Below are 14,893 nucleotides of genomic sequence, written 5' to 3' on the forward strand. Positions count from 1 at the left end.
ACAGACATACAGCCTGAGTGTTCAGCTGCTGTTTGCCTCTTGATCACATCAGGGAACATCAAGTTATTTAAAAGTCTGGTCATGTTATAACATGACACACACATAACGTGGAAGGTGTTTCCCAACAAGGTAATTCTAAAGTGTCTGTCATTTCCACCCTTCTCCAAGAAAGAGCTCTTTCCTCTGGCCACAGCATCATATGTTGTGTGCCACATGCCTTCAGCTTTCTGGTCTCCCACCACAGCATGTTGTCAGTACCACTGATGGCCCTTACACTGCACCTGCTGACACATCCAGCATCATCCAGCATTTACTGGTGTTGTCTCAACCTCCTGCAGAACCTGCAGTCTCGTCAGAAACAAAGGAGCTTTACAAAAAGAAGGGACTTTGCTGCAAAAATGAGAAGCAGCATGTTGAACAGTCTGAAAGCAGTGTAGTTGTTCACCTGAGTGAAGGAGCAGGTATCTGTGCAGCACTTAGAGAGGAGGCCCTGGGGAAGGAGAGGGTGGGGGATGCACAGAAGATACAATGGTGGTTTCTCACCTTTTGATGGAATAAAAAGCCAGGCCAACCAACAATAACAGGAGCAGGAAAGATCCCATGACAAACAGGGCAATTTCCCAGCCCTGGAAGGAAGCTGAGGGAACAAAGGCAGAGAAGAAGCATTACAGCCATGGCTGTTCCTAGCATGGGGAGGCCCTAGGAGGTCACACATTCAGAGTCACAGAATGGGTTGGATTGGGGCAGGTTGGGTTGGGTTGAGTTGAAAGGAACCTTTAAAGGCCATCTAGTCCAACCCCCTGCCTTTGACAGGTTGGACCTCCACTATCTCAGGTTGCACCAAGCCCCACTCAGCCTGGTCTGGAACACTTTCAGGGATGAGGCAGCCACAGCTTCTCTGGGCAACAACAGGTTGGGCTGTCCCAGGTTTCCACTCTTTTTTCCCCTGCTACACCCTCTGTGACATCCCAGCTCTAGACAGTTCCAGCCTGCCTGCCAGTAGCTGCTCCCAGGAATTGGGCCTCAGGGCTTCCTGGCTATGTGAGCAACAGGTTCAAAAGCAAGGGACTCCCCACTGAAGCCCAGTGGCTTGCCCACATGTGCCCTATCCTGTGGAGACGTGGCCTGAGCCTGGTTCCAGACCCACTCACTGTGCTGGAAGCAGAGTCCCTCCTAGTTGCCACTGTGTGACATGAATGGCAACTTTTTGGGGGTGACAGACTCAGGACTGGTTTTCAGAACTTTCCCATCCACAGAGAAGGGATGGAGGCTGGCTAGGAATCCCTGAAGACAGGTTTTGACAGACTGCTCCTGCTCTGGCTGCTGAGTCCACACCTGGCCCCAGACCTTCACCAGTGACCCCACACATCAGGTTAAGCTCTGCCAAGAAACAACAGCACATTTTGGGTGGTCAGAAGCACTCTGGTGTCAGGGATTATATTGCTTCCAGGACTTTGTGCCCTCCTGCTCTGATGCTCTTCACCTTTCTCTCTCTGCTGCTCTGAAATCAGGCTGCCATGCTGCATCACAGGTAACGTGAGCACATTCTCACTGTTTCTTTTGGTGACAAAAGGAACTTGAGGTTGTCATCTCACCCAGCAGAATACTTTGTACTACACCTTTGTACCTCTACCCACTGGTCAGAATTGACTGAAATCGTTCAACTGGTCAAAAAGGCATTTGGGTGAGGGAGACAGAGCATGGCAGCAGTCTTCTCTTCCTTACAAAACCAGCCAAAACCCAGGCAACATTTTTCCTATCCTTCAAAAGCTGTAGTTCCTAAGGCTTCCAGAAGCGACTATTTGGTCTGGGTACTTTCAATAAATATAGGAGCTGGGAACCTGGGTCCTCTGGACTGCAAGGGGCTGTTTGCTTTGGGGGTTTAGGTTTGTCTGGTAGACACCACGAGGATCAGCAGAGACTGCCACTACTCATGGGCCCTCCAGCTTGGCCTCACAAGCAGCCCAGGTCAGGTTGTCTTCCTGCTCCCCACACAAATCCCAGTGCTCACCACTGTTACTCAAGGTCCCCTTGCTCCACTGCCAGCCTGCAGAGTGAGCTGGAGCAGGAACTGTCCTGGTGAGGCAGCTGTGGATGGGCAATTACAAGGGAGGCCACAATTACAACTTGAACTGGCCACAAGGAACCAGATACCCACCTTGCAGGTAGAGGTCAGAGACACTGTAGGAGTGCTTCTTCTCCAAGGGGTTTACCAAGACCCTTCCCAAACTTTCTAACATCCTCCTTTGGTGCAGGGTCCACATGGAACAAACAGTCTAGGGGAAGAGATGTGTTTTTTCTGGGTACAGTTCAGGACTGCTAGTAAGCTCCTGGCTATGTGCCCCTTGCAGAACACTTGGCTTCATCCTACCCTCCTCTGCCCTCTCCTGCCAGATGAGTCTTCACTTGTGGCCTTCTACTACTGTACACCAGCTTGGCTCCTTTGGCAGCCTCCCAGGGAAGTGGGGAAGGGGCATGTCCCACATCTCACAACAAAGACCAGTACAGAGCAGTCTCTCATGCTGGGATCAGAGGGAGAGGCCCATTCTTGCCCCTCTCAGGAGGATGGAAGAGGAACCTGGCTTGCTCTGGATCCCTGAGCCTGCTGTGAAGTGGCTCAGGAATAGAAAAACAACCTTGCCCTCTGCCCTCAGGTGTGGCCCCCAGCACACTGAAGCCAGCTCAGGTAACCGAGAACAAGTTGCAGTGCCTGCAGCCATGGGATGCTGGACAGACTCCAGGCTTCACCAAGGGCTCTGCTGCCACCCAGAGACTACACACTGGGAATGGGCTCTCCATTTCCATGGTGATTCCCAGACAAGCCACTGTCCCACCCCTCAGATACACAGACACCAGGTGAATGACAGAAGCCACTCTGCTAATCACTCATGAGACATCCCCTTCACACGGAGAAAATGACACTGTCCTTTCCTCAGCTCTTCTCCTCCCACATGGTCACAGCTCCTGCCCCACACTAACACGGAAAACATCCCAGAATCCCTTGTGATCCTTCACATCCCTATCTCCACAGCCTCCCCCATCCCTAGTCCTCTCCTGCCCCACAGCACACCTCCCACAGGGAGCCACCAACACCAGGAGGAGCTGCCAGCAGTTGTTTTCTCATCCCAACCCATTAAAGATGTGGCTGAGCTTAGCAGAATCCAGAAGTGCAGGGAAAGACAGGAAAGGGAGGCAACAAGAGCAGTAGACAAGACAAGAAGCCCAGAGAGAATGATCTTTACTGGTACTGCTTATGGTATCTCCTGAAAGCAGACTGGCACTGGTGTCTTCTCTCATTCAGCTCTGTGTCTACTGCCTGCTGAACTGCTGTGTCAGAGAATACATGGTTTAGCTTCTCCAGATATTTATCCAGCTCTTCCTGGGTATACTCTGATTCTTTGCCAACATTACTGGGGGAAAAAGAAGATGGCAGGGACAGTTTGCTTTCCCTCTCCTTCCTGGCCTCTTCCACATGTGGGTTTTGTTTCATTAGATCAAGCACAGTGATAATCAAGATAATCAGAGATACACGACCCAGACTTCTTCCATTTTGGAGTTGAGATATCAGGAGCTGGTCATGCCTGTTGATGTACTCACAGGGAAGAAGCCAAGGCACTAAACATTGCCAGCGGTCAGAACCCTCCAGCTGCCAGCACGCACAGGAGGACTGCTGCCTGGAATCAAACCACTGGGGATGTCACAGCTGGATTTTCTAAAGCAGTGTGTCTTACAAACTTTCCACAGTTCTAAAGATGAAAGCAGCGGCAACAGTGAGGAGCAGAAAAATGTCAGGCAGCAGAAAGATACAAGATCACCTGTCACAGCTCTGTATAGTCTTAAAATAGCAGCATCTCTCCCCTTGTTTTTTTTTTTTTCTTTTTTTTTTTGGTTTGGTTTGGTTTTTTTGTTACGGAGCTGCAGGTTAAATGATCATTACTCTTTAACCTTCATTCTATTAGAATGTTCCAGTTGATGTCTTTCCTGAAGTAGTATATTCTTCCTCTTTCTAATTAAAATAAAAGTTAGGATTTCCCTCTTCAAATGAAGAGAATGTGTTATCCTTTAGGAGTGACTGGATGCTAAGTCCACAGTTGCACCACCTTGAAAATCAAAGTGAGACAAGGTAACATCAGTCACCTGAAACACAGGATTAGTAGGACCAATTTGGCTTATTTTTGGTCTTGGAAGTCCCCCCAGAAGTGGCTGCTGGGACTCTGGAAGTAATTCCAATTGAATTCTGTAGGGATCCCTCGGAGATTCTTTGTGGGCTGTTCCTCAGTGACTCTGCTCCCTGATTACTCAGAGATGGGCAGCCCAAGGACCAATAAATGCATTTCTACTGACCAAACTCAGGAAAAGTGTTTGGACAAATGTAATTAGTGTCCAGTGTCCAGGGTAAGAGTCAAAATGCCAGCAGGGAGAGGGCCAGCCTGTGAGGGGGCAAGCAAGCTATTCCCTGAAGGCAGGATCTCCATCCGAAGACAGGGATTGTCTGGAATGGGATTGCATTTCCTAATGCAATGCTCGGGGGATCTATTTACAGAGGAGGGCGCCAAGCATAAAAGGAGCAGAGATCGCACCTAGATTTCTGCTGCTTCTGAGTGCAAACATTCTTGGCTTCACCCTGCCACAGAAATAACCAGAAAATATAAAATTTTCCACTTTGTTAAAAAGTGAGACATTTCCTCTGCTTCACTACAGTGAATGGTCTGAGACAAGTTACAGTGTCCCTGTCTAGAAGCTGATCCTCAGCTTTAGTTTAGATGCTGTGAAGCAAGTTTTGCTCTAGAAGCACTGTGGTACTTCCCATCCCCTTTTGCCCTTGTCTTTAATTCATTCCTGAGCTCACAGCTGTGCTGGTACTCTTGTAAGCAGTTTGCTGCCTACAAGCCTGGGCATGGTACTGCTGCTCTACATTGAGGTGTGGAGTCAGCAAAGAGATACAGTACTCCCAATCCAGTCACCCTGATGGCACTGAACTCAAATGACAGGCACAAAGCTGAGGAGAGAATGCAGAAACACCAGGTCAGAATTGAGCTTAACTTTTTATTAAAACTGAGATACATTTCCAAAAAAGCAAGAGCAGTGGATCAGGGATGTCCAGGTAAATCAGAATAACTCCCTTCTCCCTCACTGCTGTACATCATTAATGCCTTGGGGCATAGACCAAGACTACAGTCACTAGTAGAGCAAAGTCCTGACCCAAATCTGACACCACTGTACTAAGAGACATCACTGAAACCCTGAACAGCACTGAAGTCCAGAATAAAGAAATGCTAAAAGAGGAAAACACAGTATTTAAAAAACATCCTTAAGATTGCACTGTGGTCTCTCTAAAGGGGAAAGGATGGATGGAGCAGCCATGGCATTTCCTAACTTCTAATACTATTACTTGTTTCCTTTCAAACACACATAATACAGCAAAGCTTAAAAGTAAAGTACAGACTGCGTAGTTTCAGACACTTCTTCACGATACAATCACTAATGAAATAATTTGGGCACATCTGTCAAAAACTCAGGAGGCATCACCTTAACTATAAAAACAGGGAGTAGATAGGAAAAAGGCAAAATGCTTTGTCTAAGATCCCATGGCTGACTCGTGGAACTGATCCAACATGACACTCAAGGACACAAGGTATCACACTGATGAACATCTGCCTTCCCACACACACATATATAAGTCCTCCAGTAATGAAGTACAGAAAAAGCAACTGGCTTTTCAGGTCAGCATTATTCAGACCTCTAGAAAACCACAGGAGTTGTTCTCATATTAGAATAGAGTTTTCTCTGACCCCTTTGAAGATAACTGCTGGATCAGGTTACACCAAACATCCACCTCACTGGTATCTTTAGTCTAATTGTGAATGCCTAATTAACAGCATGAACATTATGTAAGAATGCTTTCCAAAATACTTCTGCAGCCTTCTGCAGCAAGGATTTTATAGTATTTTAGCAGCACTAGCTTTACCTGAGATATGACAAGGAAAAAAATAAGTATTTCCCAGACATCTCCTGCATAATCAGCCAGGGAAGCAAACAGCTTCCAAGGTCAAGGTAGTTCCAAGGTCATGTAGACGATGCTCTTGAATCTCAGTAAATGGCATGAAAACACAAAAAGTGTGACAAGGATATAGCTTTTGTATGTTTAATGTAAAATCCTGGAAATGAAAAAAACCAAAAATACTGTCTAAGATTGTTCTATACATTCAAAGTAACAGCTGTGTTGCTTGGCAAATAAACTGTGTACACCTTGATTTCCAGTTTTCACCTACAGACTTCCAAAAGACAAATTTATTTCTCCTTATATGATGTTTCTCATCATATATGTTACCCAGGTTCAGTTTCTCCTTATGCCCAGACATGAATTCTTTAAAATATTCTTTTTAAAAATTAAAATAAAAAAAACCCCAAAGTCTCGCAGATGCAACTGCCTGCATCAGAGCTTAGTAATAAAATAAATTTTTTAGAGCTACAATCAGGTTTTTAGTCTTTCACAGCCAATGTTTTTCACCATCTTTCAGCTGCTCTAAGCACTCCCTGGAATCTGCCTACACTCCCGTTTCTCACCTTCCACACAGGGTGACTGGACTATAAAAGGGAGGAAAGCATCGCTCCCTAGGGACACCTGATACCATGTAGCCTTTCACAGTACTTCCTTCAGAATTTTCTAGGCTTGGTGGGAAGATTTTCTGCATGAACTTAAGAGATGGGTTCAGTGACTCAAGCAGTATTGACTAGAGACATATTCACATAGCCAAAATTTAATAAAAATCAAATGGAAGAGAGTCTTTGGGCTGTGACAGTTGATTTTACGACCACCCAAGGCTGGCATGCAGCTTATTTTCCCTCTGAGGCACTGTGGCAGTAACTGAGCTACTTATAAAATAAACTTTATTTAAGAGTTGATTGCACATCCTTCCTAGCTGTCCAGAACCTGGCTTCAGCAACAAAAATTTTCTTTGTTTTCCTGGGAACAACTGTCCTTATATCCCTAGGATGGATTAAACCATGATGTGCAGCTTTATTCACCTGTCAGTGAAAGAGGTGAATGAGCAAAAATGGTTCTCACTCACTTTCCCCCAAAGACCCTGAGCTCGTGCTCCTCCCATGTCAAACACTGCTGGTGTTTGCTGGGTGCCAGAAGCTGTATTCACACAGACTCAGGATACGGAAGCACCCAGCTATCCACTGCTGAATCTCAATTCCAAACAATTGCCTGTTGTATGCATTGTTGCCTCAGCTGCTAGAAAGACTGTGCTCTATTTAAAAGCAACAGGAGAAAGGGAAAATCTCATGGTATAAATGACAGATTCTACAGTTAATGTCAATTCTACAGGAAAGAAAGCAGACCCTTCCACAGGTGCCTCTCTCCAGTGTTAGCACAGAGGAGCACTTATGTAGGCTGAGTTTTGGAGTCATATGCACAGTAGGCAGATCTGGTTTAAACTTCTAGGTAAGGCACCCTAGAAGAGGACCAGAGATTCATGCATGACATTTTCTACTGCACAGCACCATTCCACCATTCTTCAGTTTACAGGAGATCTGGCACTGTTTTAGTCAAAGTGACTTTTCTAGAAGAAATTAAAGCAAAATTCTTGGGGAGTTGTGAAATTGAATAAGCCTGTGTTAAGTGTCCTGTGTGACTCTGAATGGGATTCTGCTGAACCTTGGCTTTTCCTGCAAGCTCCCAAGCACTTCCGGATGAACTGGCCATTCTTCTTGCGGATGCTTCCCTTCAACTCCACGATCCTGGCAGATTTTGCAGCTTAAAGAGGGGAGAAAAAATAAGAGATGTTCAGTTAGCTCATATAGTGAGGCCCCAGTCTGCAAAGCATAGTGCAGGATTGAACTCCTATCTTCTCCTCCTCACCAAGCAATGTTCTCCTACCTGTTTCCATAAGCTTCAGCTCTCTGCACAGCTCTTCCTGCATCTTCTTCCTGTAGTCTCCAAACATGGCTCTCATGAGCTGACGCTTCTTCACCAGTGGAGCCTTGTCGCTGCGCAGTGTCCTGATTGCCCTGAGAGCCTCCTCAGCTGCAGCACAGGAGAAACAAGTTGAGGCTCCCTGCTGGCTCTGCCACTGCGTTCCTGCCAATGGTCCCCCAAGAAGAGAGCTCTTCTTTATTTCAATGCTTACCCTGCTTTGGAGTGGGTTTCTGTGTCTTCAAGCCGAGTTCCAGCTGGTTCACACACCAGTCCACCTCCTTCCGCAGCTGCTCATCTAACTGCTATCAACATGAGGCACAGTGAGCAAGAGGAAATAAGTCATCCAAAAATTACAGCAGCAGTTGCTACACAGGATGAAAGGAACTCCACAAAATCTGCACTATTCCAAATACCATGTTCTGGTGATCACTTTATAACTTCACTACATTTTCCTTCTAGTGTTTTTCATCAGATAAACTAAAAGCTCTGTGCAAATGTTTAGTTGCAACTCACTGTCTCTATTAGATGGATTTAATATGTGGCTGCCATTCAGAAGGTGCTGTTTTCTGGAAATAAACATTAACGATAAAAAAACCCTATCCTCAAACCTGCACAAAATCAAAAAAAGCGAACAATGGACAAAATCAGAAGTTGAGTCTTTCTCCTCAGCTCCTCTGAGCTTGCTCAGCTAGAAATGCATGAGGAGAAGTATGATGAGGCCCATGGAGATGAAGAAAGCCAAGCCCCACTGAGCAAAGCCAGCTGGCTCTCAGCAGTGGGACAGGGAAACAGGGCTGCACCCTGGAACTTGAGTAAGTCTTAACTGTTATGTACATGTAAATACAAATGCCCTCACACTGTCTCCTTTTACAACAGTGTCCTTCCAAAGGACTGGAAGGAATTTACCTGACCTTCAACTCTTCCTATGTGTCTGGTGCTCAGCAGTGTTTATTGGTAGGACTGCAGGTGAAGCAGACCTTTCAATATTCCAGAGACAGGTGAACAGCGCAATTTCCTTGTAAAATTTTAAGAAAAGGAAGGTTTTGTGCAATCTTGTATTACAGTATTGATCAGCTGGCACTGTTTGTTAATAACATGTACACTAGTGCTGGAAAGTAAATAAAATGAAGATCTGGACCTTAGAAGAACAGAAAACCTCAGGGTGTGCCTTAAGGTTGTGTTTACACATAACTTGCAACTTCAGTTGATTTCTGGGCCACATCCTACAGAGTAACCTTCTCAGAAGCACCCCTGAGCTTTACCACAGGCCCTTGGCTATACCAGGCAGTTCTGTGCCTTGGATTTGCTCCTTGCACTGCAAAAGCAATTCATCCTGCAACATGCACATCAAAGCTACAGGGCATGGTTCAGCAGCCACAGGCACCAGCTTGGCACCAACTGAAAACAGTTACTTCCATTTCCTATTTTTATTTTCTTAAGAAAACAGGCATCTAGCTCCCTAGGACTACCTGTCACAAACCTAAACATGAAATCTTTCAGCACAAATCTGAAGGACCATACACTTCCTTTGCACTGGTCAGGTTCCTCAGCTTTGTAGTAGAGAAAGTGAACAGCTGCGGGAACATGTAAGCAGCCAGTGTGGTCTTTCAGCGTCCATCTCAAGGCAGTATGCTAATTGTTCATCTGTGCAAAGAGATAAAGTGTCTCTTTAACTCAAGGGTTTATAAATTACGGGATCCCATGAGTATTTAACTACCTGAAAGGTTTTCTCATCCTGATGGGAAGTATCTGTATTTTGACAGCTGTTAGCTTCTGCTTTTGCCATCCTGCTGGTCTCAATTTCTTCTGTTTTGTTTTTACTGACAGGCAGTTTTTGTTTCTTCTTTTTCTTCTTCTGGGCAGCTCCACCTGTTGATTTCTCTGTCCCTGCCTCATCTACAGGGATTGTCTCTGTTTGGGGGATCTTTGAAGTGACATGGCTTCTATCTTCTTTGGGTACACTCCCTGTCACTTGAGTCACCTCAGGTTTCTGCAAGGCTGCAGCCTGTGGCAGAGCTGCTGATTCAGCAGGCAGTGAAGGATCTGCTGTGTGCTCTGTATATTGGCTCACTGGAAGTAACTGAAGATGAGGACAGTCTTCATCTGGGATAGAAAAGTTGAAAGCAAACTTGGGTTCTTGTCCAGAGGCAGCAAACTTCAAGGCTCCATTCCAATTCTCCTGCTTGATGGCTCTGACATTGTTTTGTACCTGTTCAGCACCACTGTCACCAGAGTCAGTCTCAGAAATTGTAAAATCAAATCGGAAGTTGCTGCGAGATGATGTGAACAATTCTGGCTTTGCCTCAGGGGTTGGGTCAGACTGTTTTACAGCATCTACAGCCTGCCCCTTGCTTGGCTGTACTTCCACAGTATCAGGCCTCATGCCTAGAAAAGGCAAAGAATATTATTTCAATACTGGTGTTCCCAATGCACCAGGTTCCTGCCATGGGGGTGCCACTTTAGCTTCCACTCTAAGGCACTGCCCAGAGAGGTGACTCAATGCTGCAACCTAAGAAATCTACCAAAAAGAACAAATCTCACCATCCCCTCAGGGACAGCTCAAGCTCACCCTTCTCCACACTCTTCTGACCCTCATCCATCTTGAGATGACAATCCCCAAACACATTGCTCTTCACTTTTTGCTTCTCTGCAATAGGACTCTCAAGGGAGCACAGGACCTTGCAAATGTCGTTGGTCTCTTCTGTTGCACTCAGAAAACACCAAGAAAGACAAGAAACAGTTTATGGTGGGCCTTAAAATCCACATCGAGGGATGCTGATGACTGACTCTTCTCTGAATGTGCTCTGTGTTCATACCACCTCTGACTAATCCATAAATAGCATTCAATTGAAAGGGAAAGGGAACTCCAAGTGCTTCTAGAAGCTCAAATACGGTGAGATGTTCCTACAGAGGGAAAAAAAACTTTAACTGCTTACTACATACAGTTGGACTCTTACACTGCAGTAAGTGCATTGCTAATGGCACAGAAGCTGCAGAGGGCTTAGCAGTCTTTCCCTCAAGGTGAAGACTAATCCCAGAACCTAGCTCAGTGTCTCTTCTCTGGAAAACTGGAAAAAAATCTGAACAGAGAGCATACCCTGAAAAGCAGGACTCTTGCTTGACTCTCTTACAAACCAGCCTGACCACAACAGGAATCAAAAGTTTTTGTGTTAGAACAAATTCTCTAAAAAAACCAGAGTTGTTCTGTGACAGTGGTCCCCAAGATTGCCATTTGGAAATCCTAAATAATAGTCTTGTAGTTTTTATCTCACTTATCTTAAGCCACAGAACAACTTGAGAGTAGTACTGTGAATGGGAACATCCCACCTCTCCTGGCTGCAGTGCCCGACCACCCTCTGGGGAAAGAACCTTTCCCTAACATCCAGCCTTTAATAATCACCCCCTAACATAGCTCCAGCCATTTCCTCAGATCCTGCCCCTGGTCACAGGGAGCAGGGATTGGAGCTGCCCCTCAGGAGGAGCTGTAGCCCAGGTGAGCTCTGTGCTCCATCTCCTCAGCTGAACAAACCAAGTGCCCTCAGCTGCTGCTCCTATGGCTTCCCCTTGAGACCCTTCCCCATCCTCGTGTCCATCCCTTTGGACACTCTAACATTTTTAGATCCTTCTGATATTGTAGTGCACCAAAGTGCCTCCAGCACTTGAGATGAGGCTACCCCAGGGCAGGGCAGAGCAGAGTGGGACAATCCCCTCCTTGTCTCAGCCAGTGATGCGGGCCCAATGCACCCCTGACCACGGCAGGACAGACATGGGATGTACCTTCACAGTGTCAGGGTCCTGAGCACATGTACCCTTATTTCAAAGGGTTTGGCCAGCTGCAATCCAGGCCAGTTCCACAAGAGTCACTGCTCCATCCTCAGGTGCACCAGCAAACACTCACCTGAGCATCTTACAGAGGGTTCACAGCCCTCTCCCAAGGTTAGGTACTGACCAGCAGCAGGATGTATGTCTGCAGCTCTACAAATTGGACTGACAAGATCAAACTATGTCCTTACAGAATTTTTCCCTGGAACAAGCTTCACAAAAATAAACCTACTGGTGTTTAAGGGCCAGATGCATTGGCACAATATTTCCTTAAGATGGAAAACAATGGCAGAGCTGTAGCAGAACCATACAAGCCATTACATGGAAAAAAGAAAACATGACAAAGAACACAGAAAACAGGGAGAACAAACACTAAATCAATGAAAGATAAAACTGCTTCCAGAAGCACAGTCCTTAAAGCCCAATGCTTTATGTTGTTTTATGTTTAGAACAAATCCCAAATAACACAAGAACAGGGAACACAAAGGAGAGAAGAAACAGAAAAACACTCTGATCTGCTGAATCACACCGAAGGCCAGAATACAAGTGTTGTGGGCTGGGAAAGAAGAACATACCTAGTTCGGGATGTGGGGTGAGGTGGGTATCTGCCTCCAGTTGCGAAATGCACTGCTCCAGCTCCTCCTGGAACACACCTCGGGGAACCTTGGACATTGTGTGGGTGCGATAATTGATAAAAGATTAGTGTTAATCATAAAAGTATTGAGGCTTATATCAATCAGAATACTAAGGTCTGAAGTGAAGCATAGACACCTGATAGAGGAAAAACGTGATTAAATCATTCTGTTTTAAATCCCCTGTTATGAATATTATGTTTTCTAAATTATTTGTATCTACTACCAGTGTGTAAAATCAGACTTTCCAATAGTCCAACAGATTTTGTAAAATCAGACTTCCTGCCTATGTTTTATCAATGATTGCCTATCTACAAAGACCAGAACTTCCCAATTTCTGCCAGTTTTATCTACCAAGACCAGATGGTTAACTATGAGACTGACTCACAGAGACTTTACACAGATGTTTATTTCGGCCACCACTGCTTGCCTGGCAAAATTATGACAGCAAAAAGCCAAAAATTATTGATTACAATGAAGGACCATTGAAGAAGCCGCAAACCAAGATTCAACCAACAGCATGGAGTGGGCAGTGACCTCTTACATCTCCCCAGCGCTGCTTTGCTCTGTCTATAGAAAATGAAGCAATCTAAATTTTGCTGAATATCAAGACTTCTTGTTTCTCATTTTTAACATGGGGAAGGCAGAATGTTTAGAAGCACAGATCTCTCACCTCTAAAACTGATTCCAAAACTGAGTTTTCTGAGGCCTCCTCCCCTCTCCCAGGATATCAGACACTGGAGGTGTGCTGTTTAACAGTTCATTTATAAACCAACACAGCACAGGGACACGTGTCCTGTGTGGAGAGCACCAAATGAGCCCCCTGCATTACAAAAGTTACAGCTCTTACCAGCAGGAAACCCCACCACTCCCAGCAAGCCAGAACTTTCCACAGATTTTTTTTCTTTTTCTCCACTTGTCCCCTTTTAAAGGCCCCAAATGGAAGATTTCTCATTTTTCCTGAAGCTCAGGCAACCGCCTAATGTCTCCACACCAGGAAATTTCCCTTTAGCGCACCTCGGGCAACACACAGAATTTATCTTTAGGCTAAAAACAAGCCCTTGAGGCCCCATGTGCCGTACTTCCACGCCGGCTGCCTCATGCTAAGCAGATGGAAGCTACGGTTTGCAGCCCGCCTGGGGACAAAGCACACTAAAACACCGGAAACGAAAATAATGTTCAGGATAAGGAGATGGGCAGGGATTAGGAAAGGCACCAGCGCCGGGAAGGTCGTTAAGGAGAAGCTGCTGGAGGTGGGCCCGGTGAGGGCCGAGCAGCACAGCCTTACCCGCTCCATGCCGGGCTCTCCGCGCCGCAGGAAGCGGCCGCGTCGCACCGCCCACCTCTGCTCACGGGCCCCGCCTGGCCCGGCCCAGCTCCGCCAACTGGAGCTCGGGGCCAACTCGGGGCCTCCCCGGAGCCCTCTCGGAGCCGCCCGGACCCGCCGCGGGGCCTTCCCCCAGCCGCGGGCTCGAGGCGGGCGGGCACGGGGCCAGTGCTCTCCGCCTTCAGCGCTCGGGCCGCTCCCCGCGCTGCCGTTAAGCCCGAGAGCGCCAGGGCCCCTCAGGCCGGAGTTCCCAGCGCCCACCCTGGTCGCGTATTTGTGACGCCCGCGCCTCCCTCCTGCTCCCCTGAACCCCACAGGCGCCTGCCGGACACGCGTGTGCCCACGACCGGGCCAGACCGCGGGTTAGATCCCCGCAGGAGCGCCCACCCCAGCCCTGGCCCCTCACATGCCAGCCTGACACAGGCCATGCCAGCAAGCGCCACTATGGGCTGGCAAAAAAGCTTAATACACACCTACAGGTACTGTCTAATCCCATTTCTATTTTAGATTTCCTTTTGATTATTTCATTTTGTAAATAAAAAGTTAGACACCTTGTTTCATACACATTTTTCCCCCTTGGATTGTTTCCAACAACAGCCAGAAGATTCCCATGGGGTCAGTGCGTTGCAGCACAGTGTGTGGTGTCTCTCAAATGCTTCCAACCATGGAGGTTGTAATTTTTCTTTACATTGTCTGCTGATGTTAGAAATTCCCCAAGGCTCACAGAAGGGCTCTAAAGTGCTGGGAAAGCACTTCCAAAGGTTGCTGCTAAAGATTATAAAATGATACTAGAAAAATTGGTACACTTCTGCCAATGCCAACCACATTTCTGTCTGTCTTACAACCTCCACCCTTGCTGAGATGTTGTTTGAGCCCTCCTCTCATTACAAAAACCACCTCAGTGGTTTGAGCCTTATCCAAGGTTGTCTTGAGACTTTATCTCGAGGCCTATTCTGAGTGCTTGAGTAGGGTCAAAATCAGCATCAGTCCTTTGCATCAGTGTCCAAGTGTCAGGAAAAAATCTGACAGTCAAGTGTTGGAGGAGATAATGAGGACAAAATAATGAGCTATCATATTTGTCCTGAAAAGCCAGAATCCCACTGCAGTTTTCTTCTCCCTCAGTGCCTGAGCTGGACTGAGGGCATGTGAGCCTGTCAGTACCAGTTTTAATGCATGCCCTAAAGC

At 46.6% G+C, this 14,893-nt stretch overlaps 1 protein-coding gene across 5 annotated transcripts; it reads right to left on the minus strand.

The window, feature by feature from the left end:
• Positions 1 to 5,026: 5,026 nt before the first annotated feature.
• On the minus strand, positions 5,027 to 14,332 carry LOC117003882 (UPF0488 protein C8orf33 homolog). Of its 5 annotated transcripts, none has more exons than XM_033074239.2 (7): positions 14,260 to 14,332; positions 12,325 to 12,412; positions 10,497 to 10,636; positions 9,645 to 10,312; positions 8,139 to 8,226; positions 7,889 to 8,035; positions 5,027 to 7,765 (listed from the first exon to the last, which is right to left on the minus strand). In XM_033074239.2, exons 1-7 carry the CDS (start codon positions 14,318 to 14,320, stop codon positions 7,572 to 7,574), a joined length of 1,386 nt encoding a protein of 461 aa, XP_032930130.1. In that variant the 5' UTR covers positions 14,321 to 14,332; the 3' UTR covers positions 5,027 to 7,571. The 5 variants fall into 5 exon arrangements, with proteins under 5 accessions (XP_032930130.1, XP_032930129.1, XP_032930134.1 ...); XM_033074238.2 differs by having other exon boundaries at positions 8,139 to 8,229; XM_033074243.2 differs by lacking the exon at positions 14,260 to 14,332 and adding an exon at positions 13,055 to 13,663 and having other exon boundaries at positions 8,139 to 8,229; positions 10,469 to 12,412.
• Positions 14,333 to 14,893: the final 561 nt, after the last annotated feature.

The sequence above is a fragment of the Catharus ustulatus genome, chromosome 16 (assembly GCF_009819885.2).
Source record: "Catharus ustulatus isolate bCatUst1 chromosome 16, bCatUst1.pri.v2, whole genome shotgun sequence".
NCBI lineage: Eukaryota > Metazoa > Chordata > Aves > Passeriformes > Turdidae > Catharus > Catharus ustulatus.

Coding starts and splice junctions, on each gene's coding strand:
- LOC117003882 (XM_033074238.2), bottom strand. CDS start 14,320: ATGGGAATCTTCTGGCTGTTGTTGGAAACAATCCAAGGGGGAAAAATG. Junction 8,230..9,644: donor AGGATGAGAAAACCTTTCAG/GTAGTTAAATAC, acceptor TCATGTTGATAG/CAGTTAGATGAGCAGCTGCG. Junction 8,036..8,138: donor GAAACCCACTCCAAAGCAGG/GTAAGCATTGAA, acceptor CCTGTGCTGCAG/CTGAGGAGGCTCTCAGGGCA.